Genomic DNA, 19,116 nt, shown 5'->3' on the forward strand with positions numbered 1-19,116 from the left:
GTTTTTTTCTCTTTAAATAATTAATGAAACAGAAGTGTTTATGAAATATTACTATGGGTGTACTAAGCTTTCAAAATGAGAAAAATATATTGAAAGTTCATTTCAAAAGCCTCTGGATGTAGGAAGACGTAGATATATGTAAAATACCTTCTAATATTGGTCCAACCTACTGCATGATATTAAAGGAATTTTCAGTAATATCCTTCTCCACAATAATCAGGGAACCACGGAATGGTTTGGGTTGGAAGGGACATTAAAGATCACCCAGTTCCAAGTCCTCTGCCATGGGCAGGGAACTTTCCAGACCAGGCTGTTTTGTATTATACATGTAATTTTTAGATATAATTTATATACACAAGGATTGGCGTTCAGCTGCTCCTCTCAGTAAAGTGAAAAACCAGCTACAAAGCAAAGTATTAAAGGTGCATTTTTCTTCTGACAGCTCGCAGAGTAATGCTCCATCTCTCAAACCATAATCCATATTATCTGTTTAAAATTAGGGCCAAAACACTAAAAGAAAACGGAATTCCAGGTGCTTCTTTAGAGGCAGAAATGTTGGCACCCCCCTCTCTGATGGGGTTCCTGCTTACTCTGCTCACCGTGGCCTCCTGACATTTCTTTCCAGCAGCATCCTAAAATATTGCATTTATATTTTTGAAGAGACTCCCCTACGGATTCCTCCCCTAACCCTGTGAAACCCAAGAGCACTTCTCTCACCGTGGACGAGGAGGCAGAGCACGTGTTTATTTTGTCTCTGGTTTTGACACGCAGGAAAAGAAGCCACAAATAGCGATAGTCAAAACAAACCCAAAAATATGACACCCAAGGGCATCTCAGCAGAAATATTTGCTGCTGGGGTTTGAAGACTTTGCAGAGGACAGAGCAGGCTGCTGGGTTTTGAAGATTGTGCAGAGAACAGAGCAGCAGAGTTCTGGTTGTGGAGAGGAAGGGAAGGCGTCCGGCTGCCATGGCCACTTTGAGCAGATCCATGGATCCCACTGCCTGTCCTTGTGGGAAAGGCTGTGTCTTCCTTCCCTGCCTCAGCTGGACTGAGGAGAATCCCTCCTGTGCCAAACCCCCCGGTTTTCAGAGTGGTTGTGCCATCCCAGACCAGTGGCAGCGTGAGGGGAGGGAGCAGGGGCAGCTCCCTCTCCTGCCCCTCTGCCTTGCTCCCTGCCCAGGGCAGCTGGAAAAGAGGGAGCTGAGATCCCATGGGAAGACAGGGCAGCCCTCTGGGACCCAGAGGTGACCCCACCACACCAGTTTGGGCAACTGGGAGCATCCAGCTCAACCCTCCCTCTGTGGCTGCTCGAGAGGGAGGAGGAGGAAAGGGCACAGAAGGTGATGAAGACCAAGGCTGGAGGCTGCTGCTGGTGAGAGGAGGGGCTGCCAAGGGCGAATGCAAAACGTTGTTGACTTCTTGTGGCACTTCACACCCAGCTTTTAATGAGCTTTAATTACAAAGGCCACTGTCTGGGGCATTTGACTTGTGCAGTGAGGGCTCATTAAGCACCATCAGCCCTCAAGGCGCCGTCCAGCTCCACACAGGTGTCCTGGAAAAGTAACTCACTGTGTGTCAAGCTCCTGGAAAAAGAACCCAGGTGTGTGTCCAGCTCCTGGATAAATAACCCAGGTGTGTGTCCAGCTCCCCAGGGATGTCCTGGATAAATAACCCAGGTGTGTGTCCTTGGGTGCACTTGGCTTCTCCCCCTTCCCAGTGGCACCACACCACGCCTGGATCCGTGGGGCAGGAGCGAGATCCCTTTCCCTGGGCAGGCCTGGAATGCTGGTTCGTGGCTCAGCGTGTGTGGCCACGGAGCAGACAATAAACTGCATTATCTGCTCCCAGACAGAGCTTGTTCACAACCTTCAGAGCTCCAAAATCTGTCACTGCTGCAACTCTTAGGCTGCGGGGCCTGCTAATGGCCCTGTGGTTTCCAGACATGACTAAAATGTGACTCAGCCCAGCACTGTAAAAGGGCCAAAAATACAATTTTTCTTTGTCCCCGCACCTTTTTGCAACACTGAGTTTCTTACAGGGCTGCGAGATGATTTGTGAATATCTCAATTATTCCTCCAGGCACCCCCTTCTTCTCCCTGGAAGAACCTTTGCTCCCTGTTTTTACCTTTGCTGAGGACTCACAATGACTTCTTTGCCACCGGGATGCCCTGTGGATCAGGACTTTTAAGTGTAGGCAGGAAAGGAATGTTCGAATTCCAGCTCATCCCAACTCCTGCCTGCTGGGGGAGGGAGGCACAGCGTAGATAAAAGCGTGTTTAACCCTGAGGAGAAGGAAAATAAAAGCCCAGAACCTCCAGGTCCCCATTGGAATGTCTAGCTACTGAATTAGGAAGCTTGTTTGCTGGTTTTAGGTTACAGGGACACCTAGAAGTCTCCCAGACTGGATTAGTCAGCACGAGTCACTGTCTGGGAATTGTTTGGGTTTTTCGAGAGGAGGATAAAACAAGTTAGGGAGAAAATCTAATAGACAGATTTCAAACACAGCCTGCTTTCCGAGCAGGGAGGGGGGCAGCTCTGCGCTGAGGGCTTTGGAAAACGCTCGTTCCTGAGGGAAGGGAGCCTGGCAAAAGAGAGGGAACTCGCTCCCTGCCGATACAGAATTGTTTCCTGGAGCACGCAGAAAGTGCCTCTGGCTGTTTTACTTCCAAATGCCTCAAACACGGGAACAGCTGTAGCTTTTCGGGGGGCTTAAGTGGCAAACTTACACTTGACACATGTGAGCAGAGGAGAGAGCCGGGCACAGCTCCTCAGGAGCTCTCTGACTACTGAAAGCGCTTCACGACACCACCAGGTCAGGTTTATTCCTGCGGGATGTTTACTCCCATTTATTTCCCTGTTTTCTCACACCAGAATCCCTCAGGACCCAGACGTCCCAGTTCACAGAACCACAGAAGAGCTTGGGTTGGAAGGGACCTGCAATTCCTTGAAAATCAGTGAATTTTCAGTGAAACAGCAAAATCCCTGCATGAAGCTCCTGTGGCAAACTTCACCCTTCCTCTCTGAAATGAGTTGCTCTTAAATAAAGTTATTTCACACAGGAATGTTTCCACTTTCATTTTTGCCTCATAAAACTGTTGCTAAATTTGTGGAGGGGGGAAGGAAACCTTTCTTTTTCAATTCTATTCCCTCCTCTGATATTTCTCCAGCTTCCTGCAGACCAGGAGCACGGAGATGTCAGCCCAGCACCCGTAACTTCGAGGGATGTGTGATCCCAGCCAGTCCAATGCCAGCGTGTCCATCCCAAGGCAATTATAGTTTTGGGGCTGGATGAGTGGAAGTTGTTCTGGTTTAGGACAGAAAAATCAAAACTTTCTGCACATGGCAAACATCTGTCAGCGTGGTCCTGAAAAACTGTTCAGTGGCATCATCCTTTTGAAAATGATGAAACCTGAATGATTTTTGTTGCCAAAGGTTGGAGCCTGCCAGTCCTGGGAATGCTGGCCCTTCCAGGATCCTCACTTTGTGGAAGCAGAATGACAAGGTTGGGGTGAGTGAGCAGGTTGCACCTCAGCCCATCCCAAGGATTTCCAAGCAGCCCCAGGTGTGAGAGGCCAAAATCAAGGGATTTTGGTTAATTTTCAGTGCTGTCCTGACCGTGGCTGTGACCTCAAGGGGTCACCTGGGTGACCTTGCAGCCCCCTAAGATATTAAAGGTGCAGATATTTTACCTTGTAGTGCCTTTCCCAGTGTGATCCTGTTAGTCTGAGTTGATTTTTGGGATCGTTTTGTGTACTGACCAGCTTCTCAGGGTCTTCAGCCATATCACCTGCTGGAAAATATTTGTCTCCTTTCTCAGTGTCCCATGGCCAAGCTGGACATTTTCAACTTCCTGAAGTCTTCCACGCACTTTAATTCTCATGAAGACACCACGTGTTATGTTCAAGAAGCTTCCAAGTGTTCCCTCAGCCGGTGTGGTTCCAGTAAAGATGAGAAATGAGTCACTCAAGGAGTCCCCTCTTTGTGGGTGGTGAATTTTGTCACTTTGACGACTACAGAGCACTCAGAAAAGAGTGGGGGGAAGAGAGGGACCCCTCCAGACACTTCTGTGAGGGATATTTTTGTGCCTGTTCGCAGGAATATCAACAGGGATCTAGAGATTTGCCTCCCACACAAAGATGGTTTCAGTGGCACAGGAGGGAAGAGGGAGTTGGGGAAGAAGAGGGGCAAGCGGGAGGTCAAATTTATTCCAAACCTTTAAAAATAAGCAAAATTGTATTTCCCATCTCTTGTCCCTCCCAGGTGGATATCACAATTAGGATAAAGAAAAAAATCTCTAGGAAGAAAAAAAAAACCAGTTCTGTTGAAAGAATGAGGTTTTTTGTTGTCTGTTAAAGAGATGCAAGAACAGACCCCAAATTGTGGCTTCTCCAGCTGTAAAAAACTGGGGGAAAAAAAATAAACCAAACCAAAAACTCCTGAATGTTTTTTCTATCCCTGATGAAACAAATGTGTTAGAGCTAAACCATCCTAGGAATTAGGTTCTCTTCTGGGAGGCTGGTGGAGGCACAAGGAGGAGAATGACCTCGTTTTCTCACAGCTGCTGCTCAGCATTTCTCTGAATTCAATTCCTCAAGTGCCACTCTCCTCACGTGTACCACCACTCACACACTCCGTGGATGGAGCTTTCTGACTCCTCTTTGCTGAGCAATGCATCTTAGCACAGACTGGACCTAACTCAGGTTTTATCCCTGCCTTCTCCACTTGCTGGAGCGAAGTCCCTCCCTTCTTGCGCCTCGGTCTCCTCCTTGCATGAGTGACACTGATCTTTGAGGAGCCCTTTGAGCTCCGTGGATGAAGAGGTTCACGGAGGGAAGGTTGTTGTTATTGTTGTCTCCACCATAAAAACACGTCTGTAAATCATCTCTCAGGAATAGTGAAGCAGGTTTCATTGGCTCCAGAGCTGGGTGACTGAACGGAGAAGAATTTCCTTCTTTGGCATTTTCCCCTAGTTTTAATAATTCTGAACTCTTGCTTTAGATCTTGTTTACATTAGGCTGGTTCAGTAACTGTGTGTCTCCCTCCAGCAATTGTCTCCCTCTTCCCCACCTTCCTCAGGTATTTGGTTTAGGTACCAAACATCTGACTCAGGTCTTCCTGGAGAATGGCTGAGCTGGGGTGGATGGAAGAAGAAATTATTCTTTCCTGTTGGAGAGGAGAGGGACTTAATGGGGGAAAGAGGCAGAGGCCACGACTGTCATGGACACAGGCCCTGGGAACAAAAAAAATCTTGGCTGTTACCACACCCTCTTGAAATGTTAATCACAAACTGTACAGGTGGCATTGCTAAAAACATTTGGGGCAGAGGATGGGAATGGCTTCTGCTAAGCTGAACACGATCGGGGCTGCAAAGGTCACAGCTCTGCTCTGGGCTGTGGTGGCCTCGCCTCCAGTCCTGGGGGCAGCTTTGGGCACCGCAAGGGGAGAAGGACATAAAGCTCTTCAAGAGAGTCTGGAGGAAGGATACAAGGATGGGGAAGGGTCTGGAGGGGCCACACGAAGAGCAGCTGAGGGACTTTGGCTTGTTGAGCCCAGAGAAAGGGAAACTGAGATGAGATTCAGCAGGGGCTGCAGCTCCTCCCGACGGCCAGCTCCGATCTCTGCTCCTGGGACAGGGACAGCACCCAGGGAGTGGCTGGAGCTGGGCCAGGGCAGGGTTAGGTTGGATTTTAGGGAAAGGTTCTTCCCCCAGAGGCTGCTGGGCACTGCCCAGGCTCCCCAGGGAATGGGCACGGCCCCGAGGCTGCCAGAGCTCCAGGAGCGTTTGGACAGCGCTGCCAGGGATGCCCAGGCTGGGATTGGTGGGGGGTCTGTGCAGGACCTGCGGTGGGACTGGGTGATCCTTGTGGGTGCCTTACTCAGGATATTCTCAGCATCCTCCTAACTCAGGATATTCTCTAACTCTGGGAGTTCCACCTGTGCAATTCTGCAACACAGAAGCAGAACCCCCCAGGCACAGCATGGCTGCTCCTGCTTCGGCTCTGCGAGGCTGTGGCAGGGGAAGGATGAGGCTGCTCAGAGCCCGGCCTGGCCAGTCCTGCCAGAGCGGGGCTTCTGCTCGGCCCCACCGCCCGAGCGGAGGCAGCATCCCCTGCGGAGCGCAGGCAGGAGGGGGATAGGGCAGGACGGCAGGGAAGAGGCTCCCGGTGCCGTGGCTGCCGCGACTCGCTGAAATTCCCGGCAGATGGAGCTCGACTCCAGGCGATGCTGCCTCAGCCGTCCTCGCTCTGTGTGCTGAGGACATGGAGCAGCGTGGGGAAACGGCTCCGTCAAACCCAGCCTGGGCGTTCGAGTGCCGCAGCCATCACAGGATCACTGAATTAACAGGGTGGGAAGAGCCCTCCAGGATCACCCAGTGCCACCCCAGCAGCACCAGCAGCACCCCAAAGCCTGTCCCCAAGGGCCACATCCAGACTCCTCCTGAGCACTCCCAGAGACAGTGACTCCAGCACTCCCTGGGCAGCTCATCCCAAGGCCTCACCACTCTGGCAGGGAAAAATTGTTTCCAATCTCCAGCCTGAGCCTCCCCTGGTGCCATTTGAGGCCATTTCCTCTTGGGACACAGCAGAAGAGTTTGACCTCTTGACCTCACTGCCCCTCCTGTCAGTGGAGTTGTGGGGAGCAGTGAGGTCCCCCCTGAGCCTCCTCCAGGCTAAACAACCCAAAGGTGGAGATTTCCCCAAAATCTGGAAGCCACTCACCTCCCTGATGTTTCTCTCTCTCAGTGGGGCTGGAAGACAACTGAGGTTTGGGTTTATGATTTATTTTTAGGCTGCACTTTCAAAGGGTTATCACCCTCCATGCTAAGCAATGGCCCCTCAGAGCAACAAGAAATTGATATTAAATTGAAATAATTACCATAAGAATGCTAGAATCAAACTTCGGCCTACAACATAACCCGTATCACATTCTACCAGCTCAGGCACAGAGGCTGGGTTGTATCTCCTAAGAAAAAAGGGAGACACACAGTGATATTCATTCCTGAGGAGCATTCCTGAACGAAGAGAAGATTATCTGGCCCTGCTGGTTCCCTGAACAACAAAAATCACAACTCATAACTAAAAGTGATGAAAAACCCAGCAAACACCTCATGCCAACACGAGGCCTTTGTTTCCAAGACCAGTTCTCGTTCCTGGGACGAATCTGCGAGGGTGTCATTGCCCCCCTCGGGGTGCAACAGGAGGGCCACCAAGGCCAGGTGCCCCCAAGCTGCCGGCAGCACCCCCGGTGGCTCCTGCCAGCAGCGGGGACACGGCCACCAGCACGGCCACCAGCAGCCACCGGCCGCATGTGCCCCGTGCTCAGGGACCTGCAGGGATGCAGGGACACGGCCCCGGAGCCAAAGGGCACAGCGGGACCCGGCAGCGCCGCGGGGCCGCACCGAGCGCAGCCTCAGCGGGACGGCACCGGCGCCCCAAAGGCTGGGAAGGACCTGAGCCTCCTGCCAGACACGGAGCTGCTGCAGGGGCTGAAGAGGAGTGCCCATCCCTGGAGGTGCTCTGGGCTGGGGACAAGGCGGGCATCGGGCACAGCTGGGCCTCAATGGGCTGGGAGGGCTTTTCCAGCCTCAGGGATCCTGGGATTCTGTGCAAGTTATCCTAAAACAACAGAAAACTTGGACATTGAGGCTTGGAGCCACCTGGGACAGTGGAAGGTGTCCCTGCCCACGTGTCACGATCAGGTGAGGGAGAGATGCCTCTGCCCCACTTAAGGGCAAATGAGACCAGAGGACGGCAACATTGGGATCTTACCCAACAACACAGACTTGATTTCTCAAGAAGTGGGAGGGAGAAAGAGCAAACACCTGTCAGAGAGGGGGAGACACAGAGCCGGAGATAATCAGCTGGAACTACATGAGCTTTAAGGCCCCTGCCAACGCCACCCGTTCTGTCGCTGGAGAAGTCGGACGGGCTCCAGAAGTGACTCCAACGCTGCTTTCTGCTGAGCAGGCCCTGGGCCAGGACAAGGGAGCAGAGGGGCGAGGCTTTAGGCACAGGGGCACCTGCAAGTTCCTTCCGGCGGATCCTTTGTGTGCAGAAGAGAAGTGCGAATGGTGAGAAGAGCCTTCCCAGCACTTTCCAGGCGCAGCGAGCCTGGGCAGCAGCAGCCGTTCCTCCCTGCCCACGCCACACTCGCGCTCCTTCCTAAGGCAGCTCGGCTCCCTGGCCGTGCTCAGCGCCGGAGCGCGGCTGCGGCGGCTCCGCTGTCCCGGCTGCGCAGCCCCGCTGCAAAGGCGTTCCCAGCACAGCTCTCTGCCAGCCGGGCTCCGCGGGCGGCTTTCGTTCGCCTTGGGCGAGCAGGGACAGCCCTGCCCTGCCGGCCCGGCCGGGAGCTCTCCCGCTGCCGCTGGGGCTGAGCAGCCGCTGCTCGCAGGGACTCCCTGGGGCTGAGTGTGAGAATGCATCGGTACCTCTGAGAGACGAGAAGTGAAACCCGGCACTCTTTTCTCGTGCCTTGCACGCTTTATTAGAAAATACACAAATTCTCCAGCAATGGAACAGTGTCCTGTCTTTCTTTGGTTGTTTCCTGGGAAATGATAATGTATTGCAATTACAACAAATTGTATATTCATGTTTTTATTTCATAGACTGTAATCTAAATATGCAATATGTAGAAAAAGAAATTATTTCCTAATTTTACTTATCTATTAAATTTTCTCTTTACTTTTGTATTCTTAAATTATTCTTCTTATTCTCCTTCTTCTTACTACTCTTCTTCTTCTCTGCTTCTTCTACGTATTTCTAAATTCTTACTCTTATTCCTATTACTCTTCTTCTTCTAACTATTTTTAAATTCTTATTCTTATTCCTATTCCTATTCCTCTTCTTCTTCTATGTATTTTTAAATCCTTATTACTATTCTCCTTCTATCTATTGTCAAATAAGTCTCTTCCGTCTTCTTCGTCTTCTTCGTCCTCTTCGTCCTCTTCCATCTTCTTCGTCTTCTTCATCTTCTTTGTCTTCTTCGTCTTCTTCTTTGTTGTCCTCGTCATCTTCATCCGATTCTTCGTCTTCGTCTTCTTTGTCTTCTTCCTCATTGCCTTCATCGTCTTCATCCTCCTCCTCGTCTGTTTCAGTCCTCGGGCTGTGGCGCCAGGCAGGGGCACCGGAACAGCCCCCGCAGCGCCCGCAGCGCCCGCCTGAAGCGGGAGGGACGTTTCCTGGGGGCAGGCACCGGGCTCTCTGTCCCTGCCTCTGGCACCGGCTCCTCGAGGGCAGGAGAAGCCGCGTGTCCCACGGGGCCTCGGCCTTGCAGGGCCGCGGGCGAGGCACAGAGCGGCCCTGGGCTGCACGGCTCCGGTGCCGGGCCCTCAACCCAGGCCTCACGGGGGACAGGCACTGGGAGCCCCAGTGCCGCAAAACCTCCCCGGTTTTGCTCTTCTGGGGGCAGCTCCAGGACACCCAGCTCGTCCCACTCGTCGTCCTCTGGGTGCAAGGGCTTGGTCCCGATGCCGTGCTCGGTCTCCTCTTCCCAGATCTCCTGCACGAGCTCCTTGTCGCTGTCATCTTCCCAGCTGGACTGTGCTGAGGGTCTGCTGCCGTTCCCTCTGGACACGTCTTGGCCAATGCAGGTTTCCCCTTGGGAAAGGTCTTGGCCAATGTGTTCTTCCCAGTAGGAAAGTTCTTCACAGCTGTTGACATCTCCTTGGGACAGCCCTCGCTCCAAGTATTCTTCCCAGTCGGACACTTCCTGGGACGTCTCCTGCTCAGGGCACTCTTTCCCCTGGGACATTTCTTGGGAGTTGTTAATTTCTCCCAGGGACAGCTCTGCCTCTTCCTCACCTTCCCCCTCGGACAGCTCCGGGTCTCTCACCAGGAAAGGCTCCAGGTCATCCAGGAACTGCCAATATTTCATTTCCTCGTCTGAGTCTTCCATCCTCTCCTGCAGTGCCAGCACTGACCCTGCTGCTGTCCCCTCCTGCTGCTCCCTGAGGGCCTGGGCTCCCAGCGGGGCGGGCGAGGGGCTGGGTGAGCTGTGCGGGGCAGGCACCGGGCTCTCTTCCCCTTGGGCTGTACCTGTTGCAGCAGCTGCCCACTGGGAAATCTCTCGGTCCATGTCGGGGATGGCCGCGTCCACTGGGGACAGTGCTGGGTCACTCGGGCTGTCCCCTGGAATGACCTCGATGGCCTCTTCCACTTCAGACAGCTCCTGGTCACTTGTGCTGCCCCCTGTAGCGACTTTGATGGTCTCTTCCACTTCGGACAGCTCCTGGTCACTTGTGCTGTCCTGTGGAATGACCTCGATGGTCTCTTCCACTTCAGAGAGCTCCAGGTCACTTGTGCTGCCCCCTGTAGCGACTTCGATGGTCTCTTCCACTTCGGACAGCTCCTCGTCACTCGGGCTGTCCTGTGGAATGACCTCGATGGCCTCTTCCACTGGGGACAGCTCCCGGTCACTTGTGCTGTCCCCTGGAATGGCCTCGATGGCCTCTTCCACTTCAGAGAGCTCCTGGTCACTTTTGCTGCCCCCTGTAGTGACTTCGATGGTCTCTTCCACTTCGGACAGCTCCTCGTCACTTGTGCTGTCCCCGGGAATGACCTCGATGGCCTCTTCCACTGGGGACGGCTCCCAGTCACTTGTCCTGTCCCCTGGAATGGCCTCGATGGCCTCTTCCACTGGGGATGGCTCCTGGTCTCTTGTGCTGTCCCCTGGAATGGCCTCGATGGCCTCTTCCACTGGGGATGGCTCCCGGTCACTTGTGCTGTCCCCTGGAATGGCCTCGATGGTCTCTTCCACTTCAGACAGCTCCTGGTCACTTGGGCTGTCCTGTGGAATGACCTCGATGGCCTCTTCCACTTCAGAGAGCTCCAGGTCAGTGTTGCTATCCCCTGGGAAGAGCTCGATGTCATCTTGCAGTTCAGACCGTTCTGGGTCAGTGTTGCTGTCCCCTGGGAAGAGCTCGCTGTCATCTTCTACTTCAGACAGCTCCTCGTCACTTGTGCTGTCCCCTGGGAAGAGCTCGCTGTCTTCTGTCACTGGGGACAGCTCCTGCTCGCTGCTGTTTTCCCCTTGGGACAGCTCACTGTCATTTTCCTGTCGGGAATCCTGTTTCTCCAGACCCGTGACAGTGATGCTGCACTCCATGGCAGGAGTCCCCGAGGGAATGGGCGGCACAGGCAGCAGCTGCGAGCTCGGGGACACTCGGGCTGTGCCCTCCTGGGCCACCCTGAGCAGGGGCAAGAACACCCTGGGCACGGGGGTGTATGGCTGCCAAGGACAGGGGCTGCGGGGCTGAGGCCCCTTCTCCCCTGCACTCCCCAGCTCTGTGTCCCAGCTCCGAGTGTCTCTGGGGCTCACCAGGCAGGGCCGTGGTGGCAGCGGTGCCAGCTGTGGCAGAGGTGGCAGCGGTGGCAGCGTGTCCCCACGGAGGGACAGGGCCTGGCTCCGGCTGCCCTGCGGCGCTGCCCGCGGCTGCCCGAGCTCCACCTGTGGGACCTTGAGGTGTTGGAGCTTTCCGGGTCCCACCTTTGGCTGCCCGAGGTGCACTGGCGGCAGCTTGATGTGCGTTGGTGAGGAGGAGGCGGCGTGGGACGGAGAGGGCTCCCTTGGCAGAGCAAAGATCCTGACCCTCTCTGTCCACTGGCCTCTCCTTCCTGCCTCATCCCTCACTCCTGGCCTCCTCCACAGGCTCAGCAGTTGGCCTTGGGCGGGCTGGGAGTTGGGCTTCCCGTTCTCCTTCTCCATCTTCTCAATAATCTCCGTTGCTCTCTAGAGCAGACGAGCACAGGGAGCTGCTTCCTCCTCAGAGAACGGCGCTCCTGTGATGGGCACCGCAGGGCTCTGCGTCCCTTAGATACCCTCAGCCAGGGCCGGGCTCTCTGATGTCACAAGGGTCTCTGGCCACCACCATGTCCCACATCACAAAGGGCCCTGACACCCCACGCCTGGGTCACAAAGAGCCATCCCCGGCACCCCAAAAACATCGGGGCAGAGAGGAACTGGCTTGGAACAGCCCCGGACTCGTGGCCTTGCGGCCCCTGCTGTGCCCAGAGCCCTGAGGGCCTTTGGCCACGCTCCCACACGACAGCCCCAGCCCCACGCTGCAGAGCCCTGCGTTTGCAGGCTGCGCTGTGCAGGGCACGAGGAATTGGCCGCACGGACGTGCCAGGGACTCGTGGGCAGCGGCTCCGCGTCCCGCGGGAGGCCGGGGACCAGGGCTGTCCCTCAGGGCTCTGCCGGGGCCCCGGGGCTCGCCAGCGCCTTTAGCAATGGCACCCGGCGGCTCCGAGCGCGCCCTCGGCGCCTTTGCAGGGGACGGGAAGCTGAGCGGGGCAGGGGCACCGCGCAAGGACGGGGCCATCCACAGGCACCCGGACAAGCTTGGTGTTATAAATAAAGTATGTAATTCGTGCTATTATGTATAAAACTGGAATGTAATCAGACCATGTAGAGACAGAGTTTCAAAATCCCTCCACCAGCGTGGCTGAGAGAAAAATTTCTCAACACTAAAAGAAGTTCTCTCACAATAAGTGAGGATTCCACCTCGGTGGGGTTAGATCTTATCACCGGGACGTTTGCACCATGATGATTTGGTTACCACCTTCCGATATCTACATCTCATCTGATAAGGAATCGGACATTCCGGGAACTAAAAATAACTGTTCCAGGAACCAGAGATGGCCCATCCATCACCAGAGATGGCCCTTCCATCGCCAGAAATGGCCCACTCATCACCCGGGATGGACAATTGATCAGACCCAGGAAAGGCTTTGGGCAGCCCAACTCCGGGACAAGAAAACTTCAGGAATATGCTAAAATTACGAGAAGAATAGAATTAATTCGGACTCTGCCCAAAAACTGTGTAAGAAAGGACCAGCCGAAGCAGCAGTCGTCAACTTGGGAGGTCTGGTGCGATAGAGATCAGATCTGTGCGTGTTCACCCAGCTCCGACCCCGGGCTCCGAGCTGCTTTCCTCGATCGTGGCTTTCTGTGTGACCGATCTTTCGGCCGCAGAATAACATCTATTTCTTTATTAAATTTAATTTGGCTGAATTTCTTCACTTCATTGAGAAGTGGGAGCACGAGAAGCTCGCGCGGTCCCACACGGCCAGGGGCCAGGTGCCGCCCCAGGGCCGGGGCAATGCCTCAGGCAGCGACTCTTGCAGGTCTCCCCTCGCCTGTGCGGCGCCTCGGGGACAGAGCCCGGGGCCGGGGCTCGGGCCCTGCTGCCACCAGGGCGCTGCCGAGCGCTCCCCGCCCGCCGGGGCCGGGCCCGGGCGCTGAGGGAGCGGCGCCGCCATTGCTGCCGCCCTCAGGGGCTCTGAGGGGAGCGCGGCTCCCGCCGGCCCCGCTCCGCCCGCACAGGCAACAGGAACATGAAGCACAAAGCCGGACGGGGCTGGGAATTGTGTCCGTGCGCTTCCAAATGCACACGGACAGCGGCCCCAAGGGCTGGGCTCGGCTGCGGCAGCATCGCCACACGGCTGCCCCAGGCCCTAAATGCCCTGTGCAGATACCGGCGCCGGGCTGTGCGATGGCACACGAAACACACGGGGTTCCGCCTCTTCGGCAGAAAGAAACGAGTGCTTTAGCCTGTTTGGGAGAGAAAACTACTATCGATGGCACTCGTCTGTTGTATGTGGGGTTCCAAATCATAACAAATACTAGAAAGTTATAATTAGAAATACATGTGGGTCAAAAGTCAGACAGAGGTAGTTAGGAGCAGCATCTCTACTGACAAGAGATATAAAAAAAGAAAAACTATTCTATTAAAAAGTCTTTCTTCTGCAGTTCTGTCACTTGTTGCTCTTGCTTTTTAAAAATTTTAAATCTCTTGTTCCCTGTGATCTGCTTGCTTTTGCAAACGTTGAAGCTAAAATGAGCAAGGTCGGGAAAAAACCAACAGCTGGGTACAAAGCTTCAGAGTCAATGTGGAACAAGTGGAGGATTCACACGTGCTCAAAAGCATCTCTCCTCTCCGAGGCTGCATGGCAGCACGCAAGGAGCAAAATCAGAGTTGCTCCTGTTGTCACAGTAAAAACGCCTCCTGTGCAGATTCCTGCTGCAACCAAACTGGTGACCATGACACAACATTGGATTCCAGAAGCTGGGAGTTGGGGTACCCTTTCTTCTTGTCCATGTCTTCATCCTAAATTCTTATTCCTATTGCTCTTCTTCAGTATCTTCATCGTCTTCTTAGCGTTTGTCTTCTCCATCTTTGTCTTCTTCGTCCTCGTCGTTCCTGTTGCTGTTTGTGACCCAGCTCCCAGTGGTGCCGGCAGCCCCGGGTGTGCCGCAGCCCCGCAGGGAGGGAGGCTCTGGGAGCGATCCCTGCTGTGGGTGCCCTGTGTGTGCTACTCCTCCGGCTGTGGCACCAGGCAGGGACACGGGCACGGCCCCCGCAGCGTCCGCAGCGCCCGCCTGAAGCGGGAGGGTCGTTTCCTGGGGGCAGCCGGCTGCCCGCGCAGGGCCTGGGCTCCCAGCGAGGCGGGCGAGGGGCTGGGCGAGCTGTGCGGGGCAGGCACCGGCCCTTGGCTGCACGGCTCCAGTGCCGGGCACTCAACCGAGGCCTCACAGGTGGCGAGCACTGGGATCCCCTCTCTGGACGAAGTGCTCTGTCCTGTGAGTGACTCCAGATCATCCAGGAACTGCCAGTATTTCATTTCCTCATCCGAGTCCTCCATCCTCTCCTGCAGTGCCAGCACTGACCCTGCTGCTGTCCCCTCCTGCTGCTCCCTGAGGGCCTGGGCTCCCAGCGGGGCGGGCGAGGGGCTGGGCGAGCTGTGCGGGGCAGGCACCGGGCTCTCTTCCCCTTGGGCTGTACCTGTTGCTTCTACAGCCATCCATTGTTGCAGGGCATACTCTTCCTCCCGCTGCTGCCTCAGCTCCAGCAGCTCCAGCAGCGCCTGGCTCAGCATGTCCCCGGTGATGTTCTGCTCCTGGTACGCTGAAGCCTGGCTGCTGGCCGGGCTGTTGAAGGGGACGCTGGGTGGGCTCTGGGGCTCCTCCTCCTCTGCAGCTCCGGCCGGGGCAGCAGCTGCCGGCTCGGCCTCCGTGGCACTGCCCGGGGCAGGAGAGGCGCTGGGCAGGGCAGGCGCTGCCTCTGCTGCCACCGCTGTGCCCACGGGGCTGGCAGAGCCGGGCCCCTCTGGGGGACAAGGCTGGGGCTCCTCCTCACTCACGGGGCTCAAGGCTCTGTCCCAGATCTTGGAGCTGATGTCAGGGCCCCATGGGGACAGCTCCTGGCTGCTCACTCGCTCTTCCCTCTGGGCCAGCTCTCGGACATCGTCCCATTGGGAATCCTCTGGGGCTCTCACATCTGTCCGTAGGGACAGCTTGTGGCATCTCTCATCCTCTTCCCGTTCCAGCTCCTGCTGCCCTCTCTCATTTGCTTCCCACTGGGACACCTCTTGGGCTGTCACACGTTCTTCCCATTCCCACAGCTCTTGGTGCGCCTGACCGTGTTCTTCCCCAAGCCTCTCCTCTGGGCTGGAGCCCTGCAGGGCAGCTCCACCAAGAACAATTCCTCTTCCCATTGCAGGAGCCTCCTTTGGTGTGGAAAAAAAGAAGAATTCCTGCCTTCCCCTCTCTGGGCTGGTAAGTCCTCAAACTTCCTTCCTGGTGCTCCCAGAGAGAGGAACGCTGGCCTAGGGACTCTCTGCTGTTGGATATTGGGAAGGGAGGAGGGAAACACTTGGTTGTTGCTGTACACAGAAGAAATGGGTGAACATCCAGTCCCAAACACTCATGTGGGTCATGGAGTCATCAGGTTTGGAAGAAGCCTTCAGGATCACCCAGTCCCTCTGTCACCCCAGCAGCACCAGCAGCACCCCAAACCCTGTCCCCAAGGGCCACATCCAGGCTCCTCCTGAGCACTCCCAGAGACAGTGACTCCACCACTCCCTGGGCAGCTCATCCCAAGGCCTCACCACTCTTCCAGGGAATGTTTTTCCAATCACTATTCAGAACCTTCCCTGGTACAACTTCAGGCCATTTCCTGTCATCCTTTCCCTTGGACAGGGCAGTACAGACCAACCTGAGTTGTGGGAGCCTGGCAGACCCTCCAGAGCACTGACCCCGTTAATCAGCTCCCTCAGAGCTCTTTCCATGTCCTTCCCAGCTACTTCCCCCAGCAATCAGCAGGAACCACATTTTCAAGCTGTGCCATGAATGTTCAGCCACAGCTACAGAAACTCAAGGCAGCTTCAGCATCTTCCTCCCTCAGGGCTGTGCTTTCCCAACCAAAACACTCGGCACCGTCTCCACAAGAAGGAAGAATTTTATTGTTTCCACGTGACAGGTTTCCCTGGGAATGACCAGGACAGCTCTCTAGACAGTCTCTCTCATGATTTTGGTGAGTTTCTGGATCTTGGACCTTGTTGACATGTCCACATACTTCTCCCCAATATTGACAATCATGCCACCAAGGATTGATGGATCAGTCTAAGGAAGAAACAGTGAACAAAAAGTGGATTAGCAGAAGATTGTTACCACAGGATACAAGTTTTACACTAGCAAAAAAACCCCAGAGCTTTTCAAAGAGTCTTTTTTGAGATAACTTTGTGGCCATTGCATTCCAAAGTGACAATTTTAGGAATTAAAACATCATCATGTCTACAGGAGAACACGGAACTATGTAACAAAGCAACTGGATTCAATAAAATCTTTTGCTTTTATCAAAATCAGAGACACAGAAGCCCTTTACATAAACTTAGTGAAATCTATTTGCAAGTCAAAAATCCAGACCTTGGTCTCCAGCTTCAACACCTCTCCTTTAGATAAGAACCCGTTCAGAGCACTTTTCAGTTCAGTGAGGCTGGCTTCATCCAAGGGCTGAAAAAAAGCAACAGAAGAGAAGAACTTAAAAATATTCAAATGGTATAATGAGGACCCAAATTTTCTCCTCAGGTCTCTTGGAAGACATACTTCCACCAGGAAGGCAGTGTTCTGTAACAGGGATAACCGAAGGACAACACAGGAACAACAACCACTTTGTGCCCTCCTTATTTCATGGAACATTTTCCTGTTTGAAAGAACAGGGGCAGCTCCATGTGCAGCCCAGCCTGACTTTTGTCAGCCCCTGGGTTCACACACAGGGAGATAAAACGTGACCTGTGGAGCTGCAGTGGAACGAACAGGTCTCATTTTGGAGCAGGCACTGCTGGATATCAACCCCTGCTTTGCAGCAATTTGGAAAGCTTGGCAGAGGTGAGACACGTCCTCACTGCTCTCACAGCAAGTACTCCAATCACAGAGCGCAGCATTAACCGGGAGAGGTTTGTCTGTTGTCCCACTCCCTGCTGCCTTGATGCAGAGCTTCCCAGCCCACCTGCGCCGTGGTCACCGTGCACACCACTTCTCCTCGGAAGGCGCTCATGATCTTCCCGAAGGCAGAGACGATGCCCGGGGTGTAACGCAGGCGGCCGTTCTCAGCCAGCAGATCTGCAAAACAGCCACGCATCGAGGGCTTAAAGCACCACCAGAGGTGGGTCCGGGCAGCCAACAGCAATTCCAAAGCATGACGCTGCTGGGATGCTCTCCTGAAGTCACTCACTCATCAAGTTGACAGTGATTGGGGACATCCTCTCTTTTGCCAGAGCGTCATTCACGGCTTTTTGTTTCACTGAGCTCTTGGTGTGAGGGTTCATCACCACGCTGGCCAGCTTGGGGTCCTTCAGGAGGCTCTGGGGGAATACACAAGGATGGGACAAAGGCCAGGAGTTTTCCAGGCATTACAAAGCTCACCTGGAGCAGCCAGGGCAGGCAAGACAGGTATTCCTGGAGTGAGAACAAAGAGCTCTGGAGCTGATGAGAGGTGAAATGGCAGCTCCAGGTATAAAATCAGGGAATGGTTTGGATTGGAAGGGACCTTAAAGACTGGACGGACCTAGACCCACCCCCTACCATGGGCAGGGACACCTTCCCCTATCCCAGGTTGCTCCAAGCCCCATCCAACCTGGCCTTGAACACTTCCAGGGGTGGGGCAGCCACAGCTGCCCTGAGCACCCTGTGCCAGGGCCTGCCCACCCTCACGAGGGGGAATTCCTTCCCAATATCCCATTTAAACACCAGGGCCACAGGCAGGCAGTACAGGTGCCAGTGGGTTGGGAGTCTCACAGGTTGCAGGAGCCCAGCCCCTCCCTACTGAGGGGCAGCAGGGAAGCCCACCTGCAGGAACCCTGGCTGTGGAACACCTTACCCACACCCGGGTCAGCTCCTTCTCCACCTGCTCCAGCTTCTTCTGCTTGCTGGCTGCCGAGTAGAGGGCGGTGGCATAGCGCCCTTCCAGCCCGTACACCTGGATGGGCGGCTGCAGGAGCAAGGGTGGGCGCTGAGCGGGGGATCCGGAGAGAGACCCCCTGCCCCTCACCCTGGCCAGCTAGGGAGACACCCCTGCACCCTGCCCTCACCGTGACCACCTCGGACACCCGCCTTGAGCCCCTCACAGTCCCCCCGCCCTGTCACCTTGACCAGCCTCACCTTTGGCCTCCTCGCCTTGACCGGCTTGGGGACCTCTTGACCTCCTCACGACCCCTCTCCGACCTCCTCACCTTGACCAGCTTGCAGACCCCTCCCAACCTCCTCAAGACGCCCCCCTTATCTTCATCAGCTTTGAGACCGCCCCTGCCCCCTCACCTTGACCAGCTTGGACAGCGGTCTCGCCGCCGTCGTACTCAGCTGCCGCACCTGGGGGGATAAGGGGGAGAATGGCGGGGTCAGCGCAGCCCCCGAGGATGGCGGGGAAGGTAAAAGTGCGAGACCCCTCGCGGGGCTGGAGGGCGGGGAACGGCGCTGCTCGCCCCCAAAGCCGCCCAGGCCCCGCCGCCCCCCAGTTTCACCTTCAAGACGAGCCCGGCTGCCGCCGCCATCTTTCCCGGCCGCCCCTCAGGGTCACCGTGCACTGCGCAGGCGCGGCGGGGCCACGCCCAAATGCCCCGCGCCGTCACGGCCGCTCCTGCCGCGGGGCACGCTGGGAGTTGTAGTTCCGAGCGGCGGCGCCTTCCAGCCGCGCGCCCGCTGCCGGGCCATTGGGGGAGCGCAGCCCCCGCGCCCGCCCCGGGGTCCCGGTGCCACCAGTGTCCTGCGGGGTCCCTGTGCCCACAGTGTCCCGTGTCCCTGGTGTCCCTGTGTTGTCACTGTGCCCACAATGTCCCGTG

General features: G+C 55.5%; 1 protein-coding gene across 1 annotated transcript; it reads right to left on the reverse strand.

Annotated features, from left to right (window-relative positions):
* Positions 1 to 16,220: 16,220 nt before the first annotated feature.
* Positions 16,221 to 18,875, reverse strand: ATP5PO (ATP synthase peripheral stalk subunit OSCP). Its single transcript, XM_048291405.1, has 7 exons — positions 18,799 to 18,875; positions 18,596 to 18,646; positions 18,159 to 18,269; positions 17,514 to 17,643; positions 17,289 to 17,401; positions 16,706 to 16,792; positions 16,221 to 16,402 (listed from the first exon to the last, which is right to left on the reverse strand). Exons 1-7 carry the CDS (start codon positions 18,826 to 18,828, stop codon positions 16,289 to 16,291), a joined length of 636 nt encoding a protein of 211 aa, XP_048147362.1. The 5' UTR covers positions 18,829 to 18,875; the 3' UTR covers positions 16,221 to 16,288.
* Positions 18,876 to 19,116: the final 241 nt, after the last annotated feature.

The sequence above is a fragment of the Corvus hawaiiensis genome, chromosome 2 (assembly GCF_020740725.1).
Source record: "Corvus hawaiiensis isolate bCorHaw1 chromosome 2, bCorHaw1.pri.cur, whole genome shotgun sequence".
NCBI classification, from domain to species: domain Eukaryota; kingdom Metazoa; phylum Chordata; class Aves; order Passeriformes; family Corvidae; genus Corvus; species Corvus hawaiiensis.